A 24,953-nucleotide genomic window follows, 5' to 3' on the forward strand; every position below is an offset into this window, starting at 1 on the left:
GTTTATTTATTTCGTTCACACTGAGGAAGCTGATTGGGGGGGGGGGGGGGGGGGGGGGGTCCTCACTTGCATATTGGAGACCCCCCCCCCCCCCCCCCCCCCCTCCACTGTCACCTGTTCTGGCACGCTGAAGCAGTCCATGAAATTAACACAACTGGTTTTTTCTTTCCCACATAATGAGTTTTTTCCCCCCAATGTGTATAGTCTTTCATGCATCAGACTTTCTCCCCTCAGTGTCAGAGCCCCCTGTCCCACCTCATCACATCAGCAGGTGTCCACCATCAGGAGTGTGTCAGAGCACATTGTTTTCCTTTTCAACATTTTACTCTGAGCCGCTTGCTCTTTTAAGATGCATGTAAACGGAGAGCCTCTTCCCTCACTCCCAGCGGCTCAGTCCTGCAGATGATCATCGTGAAGATGTAGGGGTTATTTTTTCGCCTCTCCACAAACCGACACCATGCCACTGATTCTGTGAGTCCGAACCAATCGGAGATATTTTTGCTTCAGAGGCTTCCACATACAAGCTCCATTTAGTCATTCCTTGAAACTGAAATACTGGATAGGTCCCAATATTTCATCTCCCATCACTGATCAACCTACTAATTTCACCAACATCTGCCTGTCTGAATGTGGGACTTGTATCTTGCCAACTTATGGGCTTCACACTTGGCACGTGAATTGAACATTGACAGAGGAAGCGCAGTGTTGACTTTGGTGTGATTTGGACATGTGATACGTTCAATGTTAATACAAATTTAATAAACAGGCGACCAGTGCTCTGTGGCAGTCAGTGGGGGCTGGGCAGTGCATTTTAAGTCTGTGGACCCAGTTGATCATGTCTTCTTCTATGTCCTCGTAAACACTACAGCAGTGGTTGGTAACTGGGTCAACCTGCAGGTCAAGTTGGACGCCCGAGCATTTCGATAATTTGAGTGTTTTAATTTCACTATGTCGGACTGCCACAGATGGATTGAGATGGGTGCTGATCTCTGTCATGAAACAACATTCTTAGAATCACTTCCTTTTGGCAGTGTGTCTTCAAAGTAAAAGCACAATGCTAATTTTGTTGCTGAAATGCTTTTTATTAGGATAAATTACAGAGTTTTTACTTCATGAAGAGTTCATCAAATCAATTATTCAAACTTATATAAAAGCCAGATACAACAGTAATACAACAAATTCTGTTTCATTTTATGAAAAACACTCACTACAACGTCTTCACAGCAATTAAACCAGTTAGGATGAACACAAAGTTTCTAACTTCTGCACCAGACTGTTTCTAAAAAAGCTCTGCAGACAACATCCAACGCATAAACAATCAAATAGATAGTTTATTGTAGAGCTGTTTGAGGGGGACAAAGCTAATTCTGGGCTAGCTCCAGAGCATTAAAGGGATAATTCACCGAAAAAAGAAAATCTACTCATTATCTATTCACCACCATGCTGATGGAGGATGGGTGAAGTGTTTGGGTCCACACAACACTTCTGGAGTTTCAGGGGTAAACAACGTTGCAGCCGAATCCAACACAATTGAAGTCTATTGTGACCAACACACAGGTTATAAAACAATAGAAAAAACACAACATCCCTCCACAACATCCCTACTGCTCCTGTGGTGTCACCCAAGTGTCCGCAAGTCCTGTTGTCTTTTTCTTCTGTTTTTTATTATATCTGGAGAAGAGGTCACTTTGGCTGCAACACTGTTTACATGAATTTACATTTTTTGGGTGAACTATCCCTTTAACACAGGACACACGATCAGCTCATTCCAAACAGGCAGGTTTAGAATTGGACATAAGACTTGTGCTGATAATCTACACTCAACTATGCACAGCAGCAGCCACAATCCCTATACAGACCCTTTTAGGTAGTTAATAACTTTCCAATTTTCTTTAAAGGCCAATCTAAAGGTCAGTCTCTTGAGCAATTGTTAAATTTGAATCTGAATGATGGGTGTCCACATATTATCTGAAATTATTGAAATAAATATAAATTGTGGATTAATATTGATGGAAATTCTAAATAAATAATGACTTATGGTTTGGCTAACTCGTCTCTCATATTCAAATTGGTCCTGTCATTATTATCGCATATGAGAATCTGCTGAAGTGGACCATCTGTAATTATTTGAACTTAAATTTCAACTGTTGAGATGGGGCTTGTATGTATTCACTGCAGAGTTCATAGTCACTTTCCCAGAAAACGTGATGGTTCTGCTCCACTGTGTCTCTGCTAGTTGTGACTGTTTATCCCAGTATCCCACTGTCCTCAGGCCCCCCCTCAGCGCTCTTATCTCAGGAGAGGCCGTGCTGGATTGCTGAGTCACCTTTTCGTTGGAAGCCGCCCTTATCTCCTGAGAAGCACAACATTCAGGCAGTTGGTTGCAAAAGGAGGAACTTTGGGCAGGAGAGCTGCGGCCTGCTGTGTCTTCACGGCCATAACATGGATTGCAGCAAGGTTCGCCAACTTCCTGAAAGCCAGCCAGCCAGTGCTCCTTGCTTTGTCTTACACGTTCGGAGGCTGCAGTCCTCGGACACGTGCAGGTGTGACCAGGCTGCAGGATGGGTGCGACTCCTGAGGCCACCAAGAGGGAATGCTGGGACTGTGATGTGACCCGGCATCAGTGAACCCGCAGAGGTGTCCAATCAGGCTGGGGCTCTTCCAGGACCCAGAGATACTGTCCCCTTCAGTGACACAGCAGCTTCACTCACTGACAGAATACTGTAAGGACAACCGTTCAGGCAGGATCTGAGAGAAGTTACTGCAATATTATTATAACAGTCTTTATTTGTTTAGCATTTCCCATCATATGATTATTAATAAAAAATTATATTGCATGGGATAATTATTTTTTTAATGTTACAATTTTTATTGTATATATATATACACACACAATAATGGTGATAGTAACAGTATTATACCATAGCACATTGGTTTATTATTACTATTATAAAGATGTGTGACAGCATGTGTGTATTAGTATTAGCTTGTCCACTGAACATGGACATGCTCCATGAAGACAGACATTGCATGCATACACAAACGCACACGCACAAGGGACACGTACACACACACTCACACACAAACACACACACACCCTACTTTATCTCTACTCCAGAAACCCTTATTAAATCATTCATTTTCTTATACGTAATTTTAACGGTTTCATGTTTATCTCTCTGTCGTGTCTATCTTGTATGTCATTTTAACTTAAAAAATTAAGTTACTGCAAAAGCAGAATCGCTTCTCACTTCCGGCTGAGTTACTGATACTCATCCTGCAGTATGATTTGGACAAAGCTTGTAAATTGTCATTGCTAATATGCAAATGCCTGCAAATTAAAGCCGATTTCTGCAGAGGGCTCCAACAATTCATAACATCATTTATGCATTCTGCTGCATTAAAGATTACACTTCGCATACAAGCTGCAACCCCCTGCTACAATTCAAACTCAACAAAACCCTCTGCTCCCTCAGGTTAATCCACAACCTGATGTTGCTGTAATTAATATCATTATGGAAAGTCTCAAAACATCATCAGGCGACGTAGCAGGGCGACTACGGAACAATAGACTCCGGCTGGTTCCTATTTCATGGATCTTTAAGCAGTATTCACTGTTTCACATTTGGAAGCATGAGCAGCATGTAACCCTTAATTGGTTTCAACACCTTAATAAGTCAAAGACGTTCAAGACTGATAATCACATTAAATAGTCCAATTTATCTAAAAAGTCAATTGCAAACTGAGAAACTCTCTTTCTTTAGGAACGCATTATGCTGTGAGGATGTCAGAGTAAATTAAATTCCCCTCTGCACACTAAAGCATCAATTTCCTTATGGTAATTATCTGCTGGAATAGACGTGTCACTAGAAGGAGTCAGGCATGCTTGACATTTAGCCTTTTTATAGAGAGGCGCTGAGTAAAAACTAAGATGAGGAAAAGGAAATTAATCTCCAGCCCAGGCAGGCATTGAGAGATCCTGGAGGATAGTGGCTGAATCAATCACAATGTTTGTGAGGCTGTTTTGAAAGGGAGCTAGTGATGAGATGCAGACCACAGGCTGGAAAATGAGGGGAGGGGGACCTTTTTTAATTTTTTTTAGAAAATAGAGTTATGATTGCTGTGAGGAGGGTTACTCAGTTTTATTGGTCTCACACACAACAGTAAACAGCATCTTGGGTACACTAATGCAACGCTTTAACATTTCCTTGCTGTCGTGCTGAGAGATAGATAAAAAGATTGATACCTCCCATAAGTCTATTTGCTTAATAATAATCTACAGCCAGGAGAAGGTGTGGCTTGGTTTAGCATTACGGCTTAGAAGAGCCATCAGGCACCTGAGAGTCATACTATAACATATTAATTAGTGAGTTAAAGAGGTGATGGTTATCAGGTTCATTCAAATTTTCAGTCAAACGTTGGAAAAAATGAGTATTTGAACTGTAATGACTTCATATGAGTACATCAGACCATTACAAGTCATTTCCTTGAAGATTAACGACATGTGTCTACTTCCTCCCACTATCCAGAATTTAAGTCAAAATATCCCGGATACGAACTCTGCCATCTTGTACCTTTGGAGCCAGTCAGTTTGCGCTGCAGTGATTGGGGAAAGGAGCTGCGGCAGCAAGGTCTCAGCTGCCAATCATGACATCCCCCCCCCCCCCCCCCCCCCCCCATTTTTATAGCATCTGAAAACTAATTTAAATCAAAATGATTGGAAAATGTATTTAACATGTATTCCTCCATCTATATATATATATGTACAGTCAATGGTTTGACTTATCGCCTGCCCTATTGACCCAGCAGTAACTACACCTGCTGTCAGACATGTTCTGAACTCCGGAGACCCTACGTAGTTTCTCCGGAGGAGATGTACGTGTGGGTGCAAATGTCCGAGAGGGAGCCGCCATAGTCTTTCACCATCTGGTCCCCTATAGTCTGCAGAAAGTCCGGAGGAGCCAATGTGAGAACACAGCATGAGATCCTCTGCAGTATTCACCGCAAGTGAGTTGGGAGTTGATGACCTTTCTAACACCAACGAAGATGTCAAGAGAGTTTGTGGTGATAAGAGCTGACACCGGTGTCACCAAAATGCTTGCTCATTGTAGGAACTGTTATATTAGGCGCTTTACAAATTGTGTATGAAATTGTTTGAATGCGTCTGAGCGAGAAGCTCCCGCTGTGGAAAAAGTGCAGACCCAATTTTACGCAGATCTTCCTCAGGTCATGAAAACAGTAAATAGATTTACGGCACCCAAACCGTGTGGAAGCATTTTGAGTTTCTTCACTGTGCAGTAGATGGTCAAATTACCACTTGTTTGCTGACTTTGTGTAGCTGTAGAGCAAATAGTGGACGTATATAAAGATGGACAACATGACTGCTATCGAAGGTGCCTGTTATCTAGTGGCTGGCGGCAGTATAGGTCATAATTCCTGCCTCCACTATGTTGACTGCTTGGATATTGACCAAACTAAAAGCTACACATACAAAACATTTTTCTCAATGTCATGTCAGGTTAGGGATTTGTTCAAGCGTTCATTATTCCAGTGAGTTTGGTCTGAATTTGATGAATAGAGTGAAATGTCATCTGAGTCACAATTGGTCATGTCTGTGTTGATGGGACCTTGCTACCATGGCTACCTCCCCCGATTGCTACTGCACAGATTCTGACTCCAAATGTTCAAGGTGGCAGCGTTCAAATCCAGGATGTTTTACCTTTATTTCCTGATAGTGGGAGGAATTGGAAACACATTGTCATTGACTTATAGGAAAAAGCTATTTCCCTGCTTTGAGTCTCTATGGTATTCTTAGCAAACCGCTGTTTGCTGTATAGCCTCATGTACAGAACTGAGTTATAATAATCTTATAATGTCATTCTGAGCAAGAAAGCTTGTTTTCCAAAACATCAAACTATATTTTTAAGTGGCTGACATCTCCAAGTCCAAAGCATAAAAGTCCGAAACCACGATCCCAAATTCTTCAGTCAATTGCAGTAAAGTCTGGTCCCTCCATCATTTGATATTGGGATTGGCTTCCTAGATTTAAGCTTCAATTCAAGTTTGTCCAGATCATAAATTGGTGGTCAAGATACATTAATTAACTTCAGAAATGTTCATTGATATCAAGCCTAAAGGAAAAGTTCAGTCCTGGGATAACAGGTTCACAATACTGATGGCCTCTAATAAAGAATGCTACAGAGCTGCATTATGTTAATTGAACCTTTTTTTTTAATATTGGACTATTATAAAAAAAAAAAACTTAAGGTTTTATCAGCCTCTGCTCCACGAAGTCCCTTCGTTTTACAGAATTTAAATAATACATCATTAAGCTACAAATTGAGAAGTGGATTAGAAAATGAATGCATTATTGATCACATGAGGTTAAAGCCTGAGAAAATCATCAGTGTTCTTGTAGGAATCCCTGGAAATCTAAATCTAAACAAAGTGTAGATGAAGAGAAAAAGGAAAAACTATCTCATTCTATGACCGTCCTCAGCATGAAGACGAAAAAACATAAAACAACAGTAATGTCAGTTTGCATGAGAGTCACATCTATAGCAAACTGTGCGCTGTTTAAAGAGTGACTGTGTATATAATGTGGCTTTAACGAGCAAATTATCCTGGGTTAATACCAAAATGTAATTCATAATGGATCCATTATACACACACCATAACTTATACTGGTAAGTATGAAACATAACTCAAAAAAATCCTTGATTCCATCCATATTTTCTCTGTTTTGTCAGTATTTACCCTTCACGGCAGAAACACAATGCATGGGTAGAAATATGCAACACACACACACACATACACACACACACAAACACACACACACACACACACACACACACACACACACAGAAGTGAGCGAGTCGGTGAGAGAGTGAATGTTTAAGAGCACAATGCAAGCGCTCACTACCCAGAGTTAGAAAACCACTCATCTAAATCAGGGAAATTATGATAATGGGGCATCTCATTATTCTCCAACTCCCTGCGAATCAGTCACTGACATCACATCATTATAGACGTATTCATATAAACAGATTGGAGCGCATAAAAAGGAAGCCGACACCTTCAAAACTTTCTCATCTGCTTTGTCTAATGTGTCCTCGTGTGTTGGTGTGTGAGACAGGAAGTCTCAGGAAGGGGTTACAGGGGGCCGCTGTGGTCACCATTCTGGACAGGGGCGCTGCGTGGCTGAAAACCGGCCTCCCCGCTTCTTCGGTTGCCCTGTGAAAATATTTTAACAGTCATTAAATTCTATATCATTTAGGATGAATTAATAATCCAAGAACCCAACAGTTATCTTGAAAGACCCAATATCACACTGAGACTTAAAAAATCCCCAAAGACACTTGTGTAAGGCGCGAGCTCTGCAAGTGGAAATCCCAAGGCGTCTAACCGTTGCAGCAGACAGTTAATCAATCCAAGTGCTTGTCTTTTCTTCTGTTTTGGGGAAAAAATACGGGAGGCCAGCCTAATCAGCAGAGGAAACAGATCTCGGGGGGTGTCAGGCACCAGGAAAATGGATCTGGGTTGTGAAAAACCACGATTACCACGAGCTGCTCTGGATTCAGCCATCTGGAGATGCCTGCTCCAAAAGCCGGTAAAGTTCGCTCAAGTGAGGCCCAACTAGGAAACAGGTTTACGCCTCCTTAACAGACAGAGAGCACTCCCAGAGCCAAGGCAAACACTTGTCACTTGCATTCACGCACACTGACATGGTCTCAGTTCAGCTGACTATTACTGACTATGACTAACACTTTTACTAAATAATTCATTTAGTTTCATCCTAATTTCACCAAAATGTTCCCTTCTTTCCATTGTTTTAAAAATTTCTAATGAACGCTTCTAATTACTGTTAGTGACAATTATCTTACCAGCTCGTTCATAACAATTTTAAAATCAACACTTATGCAAATACAAAAAACAACAGAATTTGAAAGGGATGCGTTAGAAGTGAGGAAAGAAGGAAGGATGCGGAAATAAGATAACAGAAAGATATGTGTTTATTTAATTGACTGTGCCTGACCTTGACCTTGATACAGGATTAGGTTAAAAGATTTCTTTTCTGCCCTAGTTGTAATTGGTTTTACTTTTTTATGTCTCTTTGTCTGTCCACATTTAAATAACAATAACATATGTCTGACATATGGTCATCACTATATTCCCTCTACATCTTGTCAACCGAACCTAGGGGTAACTTCTGACTTCTAGGTTTAACCTTAGGGGGTAGGGAGTGTTTAGTTTGTGGTGTCCCTGGTGTCCCTGGTATCCCCCCCAACATCTGCAAATTGATGTCAATACTTAAACAACCTTTAAAATGTACCAAACATTTTCAATTATTCAATTATTCATCAAAAATGTTTACGTGTATGACCCATTTGTATAATTTTGGAATAATAATGATTCCTGCCTGCATGTAGGAAGGCAGGCAGTTAAATATCCATTAGTCAACAAAATTATATTTGTATACAGACTATATTCACAAAGTTTGCCCATAGGGTTTTATAATCTGTACAAGGTGCAACGTCCTCTGTCCTTAACCATAAAAATACAAAAAAACTGTAGAAATAAATACATGAAAACCTCAGAGACGTGAAGGATCCCAGTGACAGGACAGACAGAAGTGCATTAAAATGCGATAGAAGTGTGACTAGAAGTTGAGGCAGAATGTCAGTGGAGTGCATTAGATCGCCCTCCAGTGGACATTTCGAATATTTCTTGTCCCAGGTCTTTAATCCACAGGCCTATACAAATATGTGTTTTACAGTTAAAACCAAAAATCTGAGACCACGTTCCAACAGTGGCATTAAAGAAAAATAATACCAACACATACATACAATACAGAATAGAAAAACGGAAAGAATTTATTAATTAGTCAAATCTAACTAATGAAAAAGTATTTGCTTTGAATAATAAAAGAAAACAAGAAACACTGGCCTACAGAGCGGCAAACTTGAGGCAATGATTTGTTTTGCTGCCTCAGTTGTTTGTGACCAGTCACGGTGAGGACTCACCCAGAGGAGCGAGCAGGAGCCAGGACAGGGAGTGCAGCATCAGCACCACCGTCAGCATAGGCAGCCCGGCCTATGTAACCAGGGATCGTGGTTCGTCTGGCACAATATCACAAGATCACACATAATGAGGCCGACTATCACCATGTGAGAGGAGTTTTAAAACTATTTAGTGTAAAAATCTAAAACTAAATAAATTGAATGTTGGAGAAAGTCATGAAAGTCGAACTCACCGTGCTGTTGGTGTGTACGGCGGCACGATGCTCCTCTTCAGGGTGAGCGGCTGAAAGGTGTCATCCATGTTGTCAATACTATCCATGTTCTTTGAGCCAATCGTACCACTGCACATACATGAGAGCATGCATGTTAAGGTAGGTCAGGGTCAGCTTTGTGGGTACATGCCTCATCATTCATTACAACATGTAAGTCAGACGCTCATGGGCGGTGACCTCTCAGACACATGTACTCACGTGTACAGAGGGATCTGACCCGACCTTGGACATCCGCTGCAACTGAAAAGAAGGAGAAAGTGGGGTCACATGAGGTCAGTGCAGATCAGCATAAAACTGTTTAGTTCGACAGGAACAGAGTTTTCACTGATTATTATTTTAACTTACAACGATATGGGTTTCTTGGCATCGTACCTCGGTCGAAGCTGCTGCCGGCTCCACTCAGCTCCTATAGACTTACAGAGGACAGCATCAACAGATCGTTTGTCTCAGTCTATCAGACATCTACACCAGGAAGGACTGATTTTATCTTTCTCTTATACCCCCTAACAGTGTGTAAACCTGTGTTATAGATGTATTGTAATACACAATCTGACCTTCCCAACTACACCGAGCTGTTTCAAATAAGGCTGCATGCAGTGTTTTGTCATTTGTACATTTTTACCACATCAATCTGAAGATATTCAGGGTCATAGTCTATATTTTCCTATTTTATCTCAAACTCCTACAAAAGACCCAATCCCTATGGTTCCTATGCAAGGTATGAGGAACACAACACAGTGATTTATTGTAATGATAAGATGTTCCTTTATATATCCTGTGGAGAGGAAAGTCACAAATGACACAGCAGCACAATAAAGAAGCAGTACATGGGGGAAATTATATTGAGATTCAAAATATGAATACAAATAGAAATATTATATATAAAAAGGAAGAAATAATGCTATATATACACACTGAAGTTTTTTCAGAAATGCGCAGCATAGAGATGGGGATCAAGGTTGTGCTCATGTGCAGTTTGTCCATTCCTTGCGATATATGCAGTGCAAAATGTGCAGCCGTTCTTTCCTGAAGTTTTCAATGTTTGACTGTAGGTACTGTGGCATTGTGCAATCTAATGGCTGATGCCACAAAGCAGCCCCCCCCCCTCCCCCCAACCGCTTAAGGGACGTGGCTGGATGAGTCCGTGACTGAACGTGCTCCTGAGCTGCCTCAGTTCAGCAGAGAGGGGATGAAAGGCTCCATGACAGCCTTCAGTTTTGCTCTCATCCTCTTCTCAGTCACTGCCTCCTCACAGTCCATGTATGTAAGATGTCCACGATGCACATGTGTCTTTGTGAAACAGGACAAATTAATTTACATATCCTGATTATGTTTAAATATAGAATACCATCCGACCCCAGACTCTGAGAAGGGGCCTAGTTTGCCTATAGGCTGGACAAATACACACAGCAATTCATTAGTCCCGGGTGTCATTGCCTCTTTCAATAATTGATTGTGATTTAAAATTATTGAGACCCTGACGTTTTGTATGGTTTTAGTTTTTTTCCTGTTTGTGTGTTATTATAAGGTTTTTATATTGTTAGTATCGTCCATCTCTTATGTTACAGTGTGTCTGAGGTTTGTGTGGATACTGTCTGTACAATCCATCTAACGGGGACAATAAAGATATCCTTGACCCTCATTTTCCTATCCCCTTCCTTCACTCTCCATTCTTGTGACACCAAGTTAAAACAGAGGGAGGTTAATCTATTGCAAGTGTGGAAAGAGTTACTTCAGCTCAGCAGAGGTATCAGCCCATCCTGGCCTTTTCAGAATAATCAGGTATTCCAAAAAAAGAAATTCTCAGTTAATTGTGGCGATTAATGTAAACCTCTAAGAGCCACCACCCAGAGTTAACCTGTTGTTCTCCATGGCTCACCTGCCACAGCTGAGGTCTACTATTGTAGCGCCTGGTCGAGGGACCCTCACTCAGCGGGTCAGCCTTTCTTGTCAGGGATGTTTCTGGTTCATTCAAGCACCGTGGGAACTTCGTTTCCCAACCAACTTTCTCATAAGTCCTGAAAGAGAAGTTTTGAATCAAGAGCTCTATAATGGACTCACTTGATTTCCAAACGTTATTTGCTTCAGTTTGAATTCTTAAACAGTCCCGTTCATTGCACAAAGTAGAGTAGACAGCTGATCAAAGGGGAACGTATTCTTCCCGGAGGCCTTAAGCAAAGCTACAGTTTATCTGCATAATTTCAATGAGCAGTAATTAACACAACAAGAAGCAGCACTGCTCCCTGATGACATCTCAGGAGCACAAAATCAAACCTGATCACCCCCAACAACCCTCAATGCAAAACGACACTGTGTGTGTGTGTGTGTGTGTGTGTGTGTGTGTGTGTCTGTGTGTGTGTGTGTGTGTGTGTGTGTGGACTGTATTAAATGAATGATGTGGGGACTGAGCTTTGTTTCAGTTTATTATTATTAAAAGGAGACAATGAAAGGTCAGTGTGTCTGACCTGTGGGTTGTAGATGTGTATCTGAAGCGTCGCACTGCCACTGGGTCTGTCCACAGTCTCACATCAGAGGAGATGTCATCCTGGAAAACAACATTCATACTGTCAGTGGTTTTAATCTGTGGTCGGAAAGAAACTAACAACCAAACCAAATACTCAATCAGAGGTCAATAGCTAACTTTCTTTCTTTCTTTCTTTCTTTCTGTTATCCATTCAATATATACTTTTTTAACCAACACAATATGTAAATCCAGTTACAAATCAAACATCACTTTCCAATTAAAATCTCAAATGATTAATTAGACCATCTCTTTGAGCTGTAAACAACATAACACCAGTGGGGTGATCTTAAATATGACCTCTGTTCTTGAAGCCTGTAATGACTCTAGATCTGAGACACATCTTTATATTCAACCTAGCTTAAATTCCTCCATGAAAAGAAACTGTGATATTTCTGTCTGTGTTTCTATAATGATTTCAGGATTCATCCTCCAAATCTGTTGAGATATTTCAGTCTGGACCAGAGTGGTGAACAGAAAAATCCAAAGACTGAAAAGCCCAACAGAGTGGAAACATGTCTGAAAGCAGCCATCACTAACTTGATAGGCTCCTGTCACATGACCAACTTCTTTCCCTACGAACATGAATAATCAATTAAAAGCATTGTTGACCCGTTTGTCTTTGCTAACAGCTGTTCCAGCATGTCCTGTGCACAACGGTGCACGCATGCCTGGTGTACGTGCTAGGTCATGTGTGCATTTTCAGGCATGTTAGTATTGATGAGGATAAAACTGATAAGAAGCCAAAACGCTTGAGTGAATAGAGATCGATTTGATTTGAAATTGCCACATTCAAATTAAAACATAGGATGAAGCCTGATTCTGTTCGACCTGAACCAGACGGTGCTGGATGACTTTTACAAAGCAAAAGTGAAAAATCCAGATAAGTGAATCTGAATGAATCAATGAGACAATGTGTTGTTTGAACACTTGAGGGAGCAGCACTGTGTTCACCTCTCTCCTCCCACAAGTCAGACAGTCCAAATACAGACCTTCATTAAACCTCCTCTCCTCATACAACTGAGTCTCCTAAACCAGGATAATGAATGTCAAGGTAATTATGACGACTTTAATTAGCTGAGTGACAAACTAAATAATAAAGCCCCAGTATATTCTCAAAGTGAACATCTGCCCACATAATTACTGGCTGAGGATTCAACCTGTGTGGGGAGAACTGAGGGGAGGTCTGTGTGTGTGTGTGTGTGTGTGTGTGTGTGTGTGTGTGTGTGTGTGTGTGTGTGTGTATGTGTGTGTTTGTGTGTGCGTGTGTGTGTGTGTGTGTGTGTGTGTGTGTGTGTGTGTGTGTGTTTGAGAGATGCTCTTTCATATTTAATATGTGTCATTGTAGTGAAGTGATTAATTAACCAGAAACAAACAGAGCTTTGGTTCAATCAGATGATTGTGTTGTCCGCAATGCAGATTCAATTTATAAATCAGTCAGTGTTTCAATGCCCTAAGAGTGAAAGAGAGGAAACCAAGGAGAATGAAAACAGAAATCTATTGGGGTTACAGTGCAGTTGAAATATGAGTATTATTTCCAAGTAACCGCACTTTAGTAGGGCATCAATTTCAGTTATCACCCACCTGTGGTCCAGTGTGTTTATCAGTGAGCCTGAGGTGCATTGGTTGAACTTTATCAGCAGTGGTTGAACCTAAGGACAATAGAACAATAATCAAGTCTCTGCAAACTGGGAACCATAAGCACATCTGTAACCAGACCCTACAAGAAGAACCTGACACAGAAATCAGCCATAGTTTCCCACTGACCCTCTGTTCCTCTACATCAGGTACAGAGCACACACACAGCATATTGCATAATAACACAAAACACATTTGAAGATAGCCACGGGTAATTCTCTTTTTGATTACTCACATGGTTTGCTTAGTGTCTGTTTGTTTTTTAAATCTGGTTAAACAGACCTCAATGAAAACAGCTGAAATGGTTAATACACTGTCCTTGCAACGAGTTGTCCATTTCAGAACTAAAGGACGTTTGCTGCCAGTGGTAAGTCCCCAAATAAACACCAGGCAAAAGCTTCTAATACTTACATTCACAAAACTGCATAATGGCACAAACAGAAATGAAGAGCTCAGAGTCAAACCACTACACATAACATTAACAACATAGGCTCTGACTTAGAAACTGAAAATGTCTTGGTAGTGTTCATTTAAAGGGTTATAACTCAGCATGCCCAGTGTCGGATATTTAGCAAAACAAAACAACTTGAACAACATTGCACAGGGGCGGATCCAGGGGTGGGCCAGTCCCTCCCTGCTTGACCCCTGAAGTGCCCCTCTCCTATCAGTATTGTTTTTTTTTATAGACAGGTCACTTACTGTCAATAAATAGGATAATTTGTACGAGTGTGTTTAAACAATTCTCAAAGATAAAGAGCATGTGCTTCTCAATGAATCAGAAATTGTACATGGATGTTAGAAATATAATTGGACCCTCGGTTCAAATTCTGGCCCCTTAATTAGAAGAATCTGACATTTAAAGATGAGATTAACATAAAATCTGTTTTATGATTTATTCATCCAATGTTCAGGGCCCTGGGGCAGTATTTCTGTTGGTAATCCATTCTTTACTACTGCTCATTCTTTCCAAATTCATAAATCTTACCAACGCAACAATGCAACATCTGATACGAATTGGGATGGGCTCTATCTATAGTCTAGTCTCAAATAAAAACTGTTAACTGTAGTTTTACCTTTGGTTCTTGCTTTGAAGACTGTATCAGGGATCCTCCTGTAGTTCAAGGCCTTGTTCTCACTCAGGTCCAAGCAGACACAAGGGGGGTTCGGGGCTGTTGTTGCCCTCTCTCTGAAACCTGGAGGGACCCACAGGGCAGAGGCCACATGATGGAAATCTATGAATTTCGGTCGACCTTTGACCCCCAGGTCCACCTCCGCTCCTGCGCTCAGCTGACCAGTGCAAGGATCCAGCAGGGGGACGTCGTTGCGCGAAGGAGCCAGGGTGACAGGTTCAGCAGGCGGCCGAAATCTATCAAAAGGAGAGTTTGCTCTTCCAGCTTCTCGTGCTGGTCCGTTTCTACCACCAGTCCCATACAAACTGTAGTTCAGCCGTCTGATGACATGTTGCTCTGCAGGGAAAGGCTTGAAGGGATCCCAAACCGCACTCATTCCTGCCAGTGCAGAAACAGTGGAGAGTGTGTGTGTGTCTGTGAGTGTGTGGTTGACAGAGGAGGTCATAGATCTGCTGTCAGCGATAATGATGCAGTGAATGCTGGTTGCCCAGAGACTGTCTTTGTTTGCAGCTCAGATCAAATGGCTGACTTGCACAGAGGCCACATGATCTGCCGGCTGCGCAGCCTCACATACCTCTGCATCAAATCTATGTGTTAACATTTATTTGCTATTTGCTACAATAAAGGGGAGAGCAAAGATCTAATGATCCTCCCCTGGTATCTATTTCGGACGCTACAAGCCGATGATTCACCTTGAGGGGCATTCGTGACCAAAAATGTTTCCTCTGAGCTGCTTTAATTTGTCAACCCACAAATACTAATTCATCATGCTGACCAAATAAAATTGTTTTGTCCATGTTCAGAGGCGGCTGTTGTCCCTTGAACATTACTCTGCACAAATGGGTTCTGGTGGCAAATAATAATGAGAGGGCTCGGGCTCGCCTCAGGTCTCAGTGACCCTCCTGAGAGACCGCTACATTGCTTCTTGTGATGGGTCAGCATCTGTTTATTTTCTTAATAAAGAAGAAAAGAAAAAGTGAAGGAGAATGCAACTGGCTGCTTTCCCTGCTGCTGGCCACTAGATGGCGTGATAGAGCCTGGATTGTCAGACGTTGCCACTGGAACGAGGCCTTTGTAACTGACAGTTTAATATCACTGCAGAAATGTACAAGTCCCAGTTGTAATATTATGATGATGCATTATGGGCTTGAGATAGCCTTATTGTACTACAAGGTAACCATAAAGCCACTGCTGAATATCTCAGACACCCTTCAAGCCCCTGAAGAAATATTAAAAGTTATTTTTTACTTTGTGCATGAACGATAAACAAGATATTTTTTACACTCAGAAGTGTATGCTGTGTTTTTAGAGGAAAAAATCCCAAGGATGCAAGAAGAGTAATTACAGAGGGTGTAATGTGGTGCATGCTATGAGTTGAAGGAGCTGTCCTATACAGTCACAACAGCAAACAAACAATACCATCAAAACTCTGTGCCTCAGTGCTTATTATTAATTAGATTTCTGAAATGCAATGTCAAATGTAAATATGTTACATAAATACATTAGTATGATCAACTCAGCTACTGCATATATACATATATGCTTTATGTAAATAGGGGAATAGCCAAGGCAGTCTGGGTAAGTGGCATTTTTCCGGGGAGAGAATTCATCTTCATTTGTTTGCGACGATGATGGTGATGCTAGCTGATAGATGAGTTTCTACTCAGGCTGTCATTAGCAAATGTAAACACCCGAGAGCTGTTGAAAAGGATGTGTTAAAAATAGCCTAATTAGAGTTATTCTGATAGCAGAGTGGTGAATATGCCCGACTCCCACCCAGTGTTCCTCCACAAAAGGAGAGCACAAATGACACTTGTGAGATCTCCTTTTGAAAATCACTCTCCACATATATGAAAGAATATAACTCATACCATTTGTTGCATCAATCTTGGGTCTCATGAGAGCTGTGCTGATTGTAGCGTCATACCGTTGTAATAAATGAGGTGATATAGGTCCAGAGGTCCACAAGATTTATTGCATTTGAAATCCATTAGTTATTCCCACAACAGAAACTCCCCGGTGCGCCAAAATAAAGCCTCCTCTCTGCTTTGTATCCCAATTATTTCAGGGGGAATTATTTTTGCAATTTGTAGCAGGATTTAAATCCCAGCTCAGCCATGAGATATCTGTGTTTTTGCGGGGAATCAGATATTTCTGGTGTGAGGAGTCATTACCATCAGAGCAGCCCTTGTAACTGAATCCTGTGTTATTAGTCAGCTTGTCTGCCATTCTCCACACTCCTCCACGCTCTCAGAAATTATTTAAATCTCACTTCTCGCCCATGGTGCCAGGCCCAATTCCACAGTGCAGTATCTGTTCATTTGCGAACTTAAATCCATCTGAGAGGAACTGTTGCTCTGGATTACGAGGCATTGCTGCTGCAGACTGGGGGTCATCAAAGCAAAGTCACCACTGTGGTGTTGTGGCTGCAGACAGTATGCTGCTCTGGGCCGAGCATTTTTTTTTGTTAATCAGACTAACAGTGCAGAGGGTGACCCAGGATGACACCCCGGGATCAGACAGGCAGGGCCAGGAGGAGATATGGCTTCAGGGCGCAGGGGATGGATCATCTGAGAGCAGAGAGGACGCTCCGCAATGTAGATGGACAGAATCATTCAACATGGGAACACTGACACTGATACGGTTGCATTTGTTCATCTTACTTCTATACACAGCAAATCTTTGATGCTTCAGGCACCTGCAGACACAAATATAGGGCTTGATATCTAAGCACAGTTATATTCAGCTGTCTCTTTGTATCCATGATATTTAATGCAGCTACTGCAAAGAGCCCCGTGTCTGATGCTTAATGCATTCTGGGATTATGTCTGTATGTGTTGTAAACTGATAGAAATGCATGGCCGTATTTATAGCACAAGGGTCCCAAGTCATTGCTCACGGGTCATATTCATCACACTGTAAAAGCAGAGAATTGATTACTGGCCGCCGACTACGGAAGCATTGGATTAGAGGGCAAATTGGCTGAAGTGAACTCTGTCTGATGCCATATGTGGCACTCTCGCCCATTTGGAAGAATCCAAACAGAGTGCAGAGATGAAGCTGCCATGAGTGGCGGGGGTAGCCATGTCCTCAGAGAGTGGCCAAAGGCTTTATTGTAGTGCTGCTTTCCTGCCCTCCGTCGCTGCAGCTCTCCGCTTGTCGCACTCAGTTAGCTCAATGAAGTAATGAATATGCCGCTGTACATTTTTCATGAGGGAGGCGGGAGTGGAAAAATCTGCTCTTTATAAAGCTCTTAATATGGAGGTTTTCACACACGCTCTTCCCCCGCAAAGCATAGCCACCCTGGGGGTTATCATGATGCTGCATGAGCACGATGTTTAATGCTAACTTTCCCCAGGGGAGAGTCAGCATAATGCAATGTCACTTCGGCAGATACACAAGCAGCTGTGCATCATGAGTAAGTTGAGATGTCAGTGCCTGTCCTGTTTTTGGAAAGAAGGCTGCATGAGAAAAAAAAACACTTGTGGTGATCGGAAAAAAGAAGCGTCACCTCCTCAGGTCTCTCATCATTACATTAATTAGTTTACAAGAAAGCACACCCTTGAGCTTCCAGAGATGGAGGTCTATTTAGAATGAAAGGGAGGCGTAATGATTCGAAGATGTAAATGAAGTGCTCCTCAGAAATGATCAACAAGCAAGTTATTAACCAAATGACTGAGGTTTGTAATAATTTCAAATAAAATACTCAAAGCATTTATCATGCATGGAAACATATAGACACCACGCTGCAGACAGAACAATGATCAGCTGACATTGTGCTGCTGTAAATCAGCAATTCTCAAACCTCAGACAGAGTAAACAGAGGGCAGAGGAAATATTAAATGATTATCTCTTCACAAATATCTTGATTCATTTGTCTTGGGAGATAATTAGCATTGAGCCAGGATTACAAAGAGATGGGCTGCTGCTGCTCTTTGGTAATTGTATGGCCAGCTACAGTGCACAGCTCACACCAGACTGAGTCAACACCCGCAGGCCACGGTTTTCCCAGCAGACTCCAGGAAACCTAGTTAGCAGGCAGGCCAACCACACAGCTAAAATATGAACTAATAAATAATTGATAACCAGTAAACAATTACCTGGCACTGGTCACAGTGTTACTTTCTGCCATATTGTCCAGGTTACATTTAATTGTGTATCACAGTCAGTTCTAACGCACAGGATTTGTAAGTGCAAATCAAAAAGTAGGACACATAGAAATTCATCAACATTCTAGGCTCATTTACTTGATGAAGAGAAAGTTAAAGTCAATATGTTCCTTGATCCCGTTAAAAGACTACAGCTATACATAATCGAAGCTTCTTTATTTATTTACTTGTTCTTTTATTCACTCACTCAGAGGCTAACTGACAGTTTTTCATTTAGTACATTTCAATTAAAACTGGAAAAATTATGTTTTTTTTTACACCATTTGAAAAAATTTAAGTAAAAATGAATATATCCAATAAACTAGATGGATGTGGCTTAGAGAGGAGTCTAACCTTACAAGCCTAATTGATAAAAAAAAAAAAATGTAATAGGGCCTAGATAAAAAGGTGAAATAAATAGCTAAAATGAATGGTTAGTTGAAAGAATGGATAAATAGCTAAATACAGTCAAACCAAGAAAATTTAGCAATAATGAGCAGATAAATGGTTACAATTTTAGCGAAGTTATAAATACAAAGTTAAAATAGCTAATCGGAGTGGAAATATAGTTGAAACACTTTGGTAAAATTAATGGATAAATATTAGAAAAGTCAGCTAAAAAATAATGGACAGACACTAAAAAATACTTGGCTAGAATGTTGTGTAAATAATTAAAGGGTCCAGCTTCACTCCCAGTATGAGTTAAGAAAAGAAAAACTTCACCAAACTAACTTAAATATTAAATTCATTGTAGCGTCACCTAACATCTACTTTAAAATCATGAGGGATGGTGTCAATGAAGGAATGCTTTACTTTCCGTCAGACATAAAAGGTTGGAAGAACTGTTTTAGATCATTTCTACTTTTAAGGATATTTCTGGCTCTATCACAAGTTGTCTAATGGTGGGCGTACACGGCACCACTTCACATTTTGATCCCCGTGCAATAACACACCTCTGATTTTCAATTACGAATAAGACGTTGCATTAGGCGCAGAAACACTGAGGGTAATGGACTTTCTCTGTTGCTCACAAAGATGGACTTGTCCCTCGAGACCATGGTTTCCATTATTAAACCTGCGGCGCGTCGCCCACCTAGGTTGTTTCCATTACCTCTGCCCAAAGTGAAATTACCTGCATTTGAAACTCAAACATAGTAAAGAAGCAAGAGAGCCTGAGCCTCCATTTCCTTTCTGTCAGCTCGGGCTTTTCATGCTCTTTGAGAATGCAAAACAGCATCTAGGCCTGACATCCCTCCTGTTTTCACATACAAAATATCCCAAGGTAATGTGCAGCAGCATGTGTGCTGGTACCTAATACATTCACTGGGCACTCTCACAGTATGTATCAGGAGCTGGATGATGAATTACCATATAAGGGCCATAGGAAATACACAACAACAACACCCCAGGATCTATGTTTGTGCCGCAAATATAAAAACTTAGCATTCCGCAGGGGTGAGACAAAAGCGGCTTCTCTTATGATAACCCAACAATTCACAATACTATCTCCAGTCTGACAGAAACTTATGCAGATGTGCGTGGCTCAGCAGTGCTCCACTGAATTGGACGGCACTTAAAATGTGTTCAGCAAGCAGGTCACATTGTTGCGGATGAAACGCTGAAACATTGTCCTTCCAAGATGCTCGGAGCCTTATCACTCACTTACCTGCCCTGTAACAGTGTGTGATGGATAGGGCCAGATTGAACCTGCAGTTGCCTAAACTCAACCCATATTATTCAGAGAGAAAATAGGGGATTTGCTTTCCCCCGGGCCTAGATCACTTTTTAAACACAAAAGAAGAGCCAAGTTGGTTGTTTGGGTTCCATTCCCGGCCCTCTAAAAACCCAGTCGAAGTTAATTGAAGAGTATCAGTCCCTGCAGGTTTGATGTGCTCTACAGATACATGTAGGGCCGGGGTGCAATGGTGTCACCCTCATCTGGAGGCAAGACAAGGCAGAGAGGTGAAATTGAAAACGTGAAAGTCTGGGGAACAGCAGAGGAGGAGTGCTGCTGCAGATATAATACCAAATCTATAAAGGACAATTTCAGGCCCCAGACTCTGGAGACTCAGGCGCTCAATCATGAAGTGATTCACTCAGATTGATCAAGGAGCGTCGTAATCACATGGGAATGTTACATGTGGATGACTCGCAGAACTGTCAAGAGATTCAAAGCTGGATTTAATGGATTCGAGGTGATGTGCTTAGAAATCCTTGTGGAAGGTGCAAATGGAAACCTCAAAGCATTTTACCAGCATTTAGCAGCTGTCCGGTGGAATTAATGTTCAGAACAGTGGCATTTGGACGAATAAAGACACCATCAGAGGAACAGAGGGATGGAATTTCCTTTTTATTCTCACAGCAGAAATTCAAAGGACCCGGTTTTATGAGAAAAGGGGTAATCGGAAATCTACTAATGAACCGCGCTGTTGATAACGGGCCCATATTAAGCAGAAAGTCTAAATGCACTTATAGATAACAAGGCTTTTATTTCAAGTGATTCTCTGTAAAAGCTGAGTGCTCCCTCAGAAATTGAAATAAATGCTGCAAATGTGACATTGAATATTCACAACCTTCAGCTGTCATACAGTTCCTTCCTGTAGAGATACATGCAGGCAGTATTAGAAGATGAATACGCAACAAAAAACTTATTAATAAAACTAACTAATAATTATTAATAAATATATCATGGGTGAGTGAAATCTATGTGCAGCCCAATATCCCTGTCTGGTATAGATGCAGGGGGGTAAACTGCTCTGTGAACCTCTGCTTATTTTCCTATAATATGGGCTCATAGAACATTTTCACTTCTGTCCCACCATTGTCTCTCGGAGCTCTTAATGCGTTCCATTAGACTGCAGACAGCAGGACCAGGGACATACACACCTTGGTGTGGGAAATCATAAACCTGCTCTTTGAAAACTTTAGATTGAAGTCGGCCTTGAAATGGTTTGATCTCAAGTTGCAATCAAATTATATTTAACTTATTCAGAACTCTAAAGTTGCAAAAACGGCAAAAAACTTTCATATTTACTGTGCTTGAAATATGGAAAAAACATGGGTGCTACAAACAACATGTGTTGTGTTTATGATTTTTCCAATATTTGCATGATAAGTAAGAGCAAAGAAAAAGGATTAAGTGTGACATAAATAGTTTATATGCACATTCATACAAAAATTGCATTAGTTATAGGTGTGGGTGCTGATGAGAGAAAAACACAACATTTGACAAATTCACAGTATTTAGATTAGAGCTGACTGTAGAATAATGTCAATGGGTTTTTAATTGTAAGTGCGAGCATCAGCAGCTCGCCAACTCCTTTACCAGCCTTTTTGCTAGAATACTTAGTTGTTTCATCTAAATTGTACGAATAATTCTTTACCCTACAACGGGCCCTTTATATTTAAATACTTAATATTTACTTCAGGAGCAGGTCCTCTCGCCGAAGGCCGCCATTTTGTGATCCGACTGGACAAAATAAACATCTTTTGAGTTTTGGTGATGACTGAAGATTACCACAGGTTCTCTTTCATGTTTGGAAGGGGATGGTGAAGTGAGGGGTGTTCAGCTGCAACATGCTACTTCACCACTAGATGTCACATAATTCTACACACTAAACCTTTAAGTGAGAGTTCTGGTAAGCTTACAGAGTCAAGAACAAATTTCCTATAATTATTCCGACACCACATGAACATCTCGACACGTTTGTGAAACTGCTGCATCTTATATCTTGATGCAATATGACACAATAATTTAATAAAGCAATAAGAAGGGACTTATCATCTCAAGAGACTCAATAAGGCTTTAAAGCACTTAATCCACCAGCATCTGGAGGTTTTCGTAAATTTTCCGCTCAGCTTCTCCTCCAAGCATGTGTTTTAAATTAATTAAGCAAATTTTTTTAAATAACAATTTGCTGTTTATTATATCACAGATTTCAAAAAAATAAAAAATGTTAGAATGCAGCAGCCATGAGAAAACAATATAAGTTAACATATTATTAAGCGCTCACAGGGCGATGCAGAACATGTATAATAGCTGAGATTAGCTAAATGATTCTCTTAAGTTTAACATTTAAATACATGGTTGTTCAGTAACAGAGTGAGGTACAAGTTAAGATAATGTTGCTTGTGAACCATGGAGAACTTGGTTTTAACTATAGACTGTAAGAGCACAGGACTCCTCCTTGTAAGTTCATGTCCCTTAAATTAAAATAGTTTTACTTAAATTATGAGATTGATCACTGAGCACAAAGTAAAAAGATAATCTTTCTTTACACCCGTTGCTACAGAGTCTCTTAGACAAAGCATATTACCATCGCAATGGCAAGTAATATGCTAAAGTTTAAGAAAAATAGAACTGATGAGTTAATTAGATAGAATGTGTTGATGAGTCTATTGAAGAGGATTTGATTTATTTAGTTGAATAACATTAGATTCCATCTGTTATTTAGGTTACACTGTATTTTACTATCCTTCAGCAAGAGCCAATATGGCAGACTGGTTTTATTCCTTAATATTCGTGAGTTAATAAAAGTCCTATAGTCAAACTGCACACTCAGGAAACATCAACTTTCTTTTCTTGACCAGGGGTTTTATGATGCTTTCATTTGAAATGACAAAGAAATAAACACACAATATAAACAGATCTCATCTCAATGTGCAGCAGTGCACATTGGCCAGAACAGGGCATAGGCCTAATTATACAGTTGCAGCATTTGGGTAGAGCAAGCTGAAGTCTCATGGGTTTCTCCAACAGATGGATCCTGTTAATGGCAGGTCTTTGAAGGGGTTCAGATGCTTATTACTGCTGGGAGTTTTATGTGAGAGTACAAGACCCAGTGGTGCCTCTGACGAGAAGACTTTATGTGGAGTCTCAATCACGGCTTTCCTCTTTCCAATCAAACACAGAGCTGATTTTAAATAACTGCTGGAATATGAATTGATCTAAAGCCTTTTGTAAATGTTAATGACCTGGACAGAACGGAAGAAAGTGACAGATAACATCTGGGGTCAGAGTCATTACTTCACCGGCTGAGACTGCAGCAGGTAAGCTGTCAGAGGAATCAGACATAGCTTGTAAAATAGAAAGAATACAGTGATGACACAGTAGTAATATTTTAAAATAGAAAAACTGAAGGGGCAGAGCAAAATGAGCTCTTCATATTATGAGTGAGGATTGGTGGGAAAGGAGAGGAAAAGAAAAATCCCTCGCTCATTTGCCACTTGTATGCGTGAGCACAAGTCCCGTTTTCCTCGAATGAATGAGTCTGGTCTGAGAGCACCGACAGAGTCACTGAAACAGGGGAGGCTGACCAGAACACCTTAATAGATGTGTGCCACTGCTCCCCTGCTGCTCCATGAGAAGCCTGCCATGATGCATGTACATGCATTTAGGCTTATTTACCTCAATCCTGCCAACAGGCTGACAGGCACGTCTCGCTGCTGGAGATGCACCGTCGTTGTCTGGCAACCCCTCGATCAAAGCGTTCTGCGGCGTGGCCGGCACATTGCAAAGGGTGACACAGAGCACCACACTGCTAATGCAAAGGATAACAGGAAAACGCAGAGACCCAGCATCTGCCTCCAATTATCATAGCCTGCCCTTCAGTGTTCATTACCTGGCCTTAAATAATTTAATCATCATTTTGATCTGCTGGTCTGTGGGGCCCCATGGCTCTGCTAGATACATGAATGCATTACTCCTCATCCTCAAATTGATGATGAAGGCAAGACAAAATATGCCACGAGCAGCAAGACCTTTCTATTTCTGAATTTTTGGAAGCAAATTGGGATCAGTGACATTGAAACGTCCAGTCCGGCTTTATTAATGGAGCTGAAAACTTCCCACCTCTCGAGTGTGAACTCTGATGATTGCAGCAGGTGGAAATGAAACCACGGTTTTACTAAATAACTTAATATGCTTTGGTTGAGTTATTAAATATTTACCTGCAGCTCTCCCACAGAACAGATCTCATCCTAGAGCATCAAATGGAAAAATTAGGGTGGATTTGTTCAGGTTTGTCTCATTCAAAGGCTTCCTGTGATTTATTCCAAATGAGGGATCCCGACTGATCATTCCAGTTTATTTGATTATTATAGATTGATCAGTTGAAATAGCGAAAATGTTATCAGCCTGTCAACGTGACCCCCTTTCAGGCAAACCTGGACGTACAGCTGAACAGTACCATTTACGCATTTACCGAGCACAGATTGGCATTTAT

The 24,953-nt window shown here is 41.0% G+C and overlaps 1 protein-coding gene across 1 annotated transcript; it reads right to left on the bottom strand.

Annotated features, from left to right (window-relative positions):
- Positions 1-9,019: 9,019 nt before the first annotated feature.
- LOC128453814 (spermatogenesis-associated protein 48) lies at positions 9,020-14,957 on the bottom strand. Its single transcript, XM_053436904.1, has 8 exons — positions 14,525-14,957; positions 13,398-13,465; positions 11,758-11,837; positions 11,172-11,310; positions 9,638-9,705; positions 9,491-9,532; positions 9,254-9,361; positions 9,020-9,119 (listed from the first exon to the last, which is right to left on the bottom strand). Exons 1-8 carry the CDS (start codon positions 14,955-14,957, stop codon positions 9,020-9,022), a joined length of 1,038 nt encoding a protein of 345 aa, XP_053292879.1.
- Positions 14,958-24,953: the final 9,996 nt, after the last annotated feature.

Source organism: Pleuronectes platessa, chromosome 12 (genome assembly GCF_947347685.1).
Source record: "Pleuronectes platessa chromosome 12, fPlePla1.1, whole genome shotgun sequence".
Taxonomy (NCBI): Eukaryota; Metazoa; Chordata; class Actinopteri; order Pleuronectiformes; family Pleuronectidae; genus Pleuronectes; species Pleuronectes platessa.

Coding starts and splice junctions, on each gene's coding strand:
- LOC128453814 (XM_053436904.1), bottom strand. CDS start 14,957: ATGAGTGCGGTTTGGGATCCCTTCAAGCCTTTCCCTGCAGAGCAACAT. Junction 11,838..13,397: donor ATAAACACACTGGACCACAG/GTGGGTGATAAC, acceptor GTTGTTTTCCAG/GATGACATCTCCTCTGATGT. Junction 11,311..11,757: donor TACACATCTACAACCCACAG/GTCAGACACACT, acceptor CTTCTCTTTCAG/GACTTATGAGAAAGTTGGTT.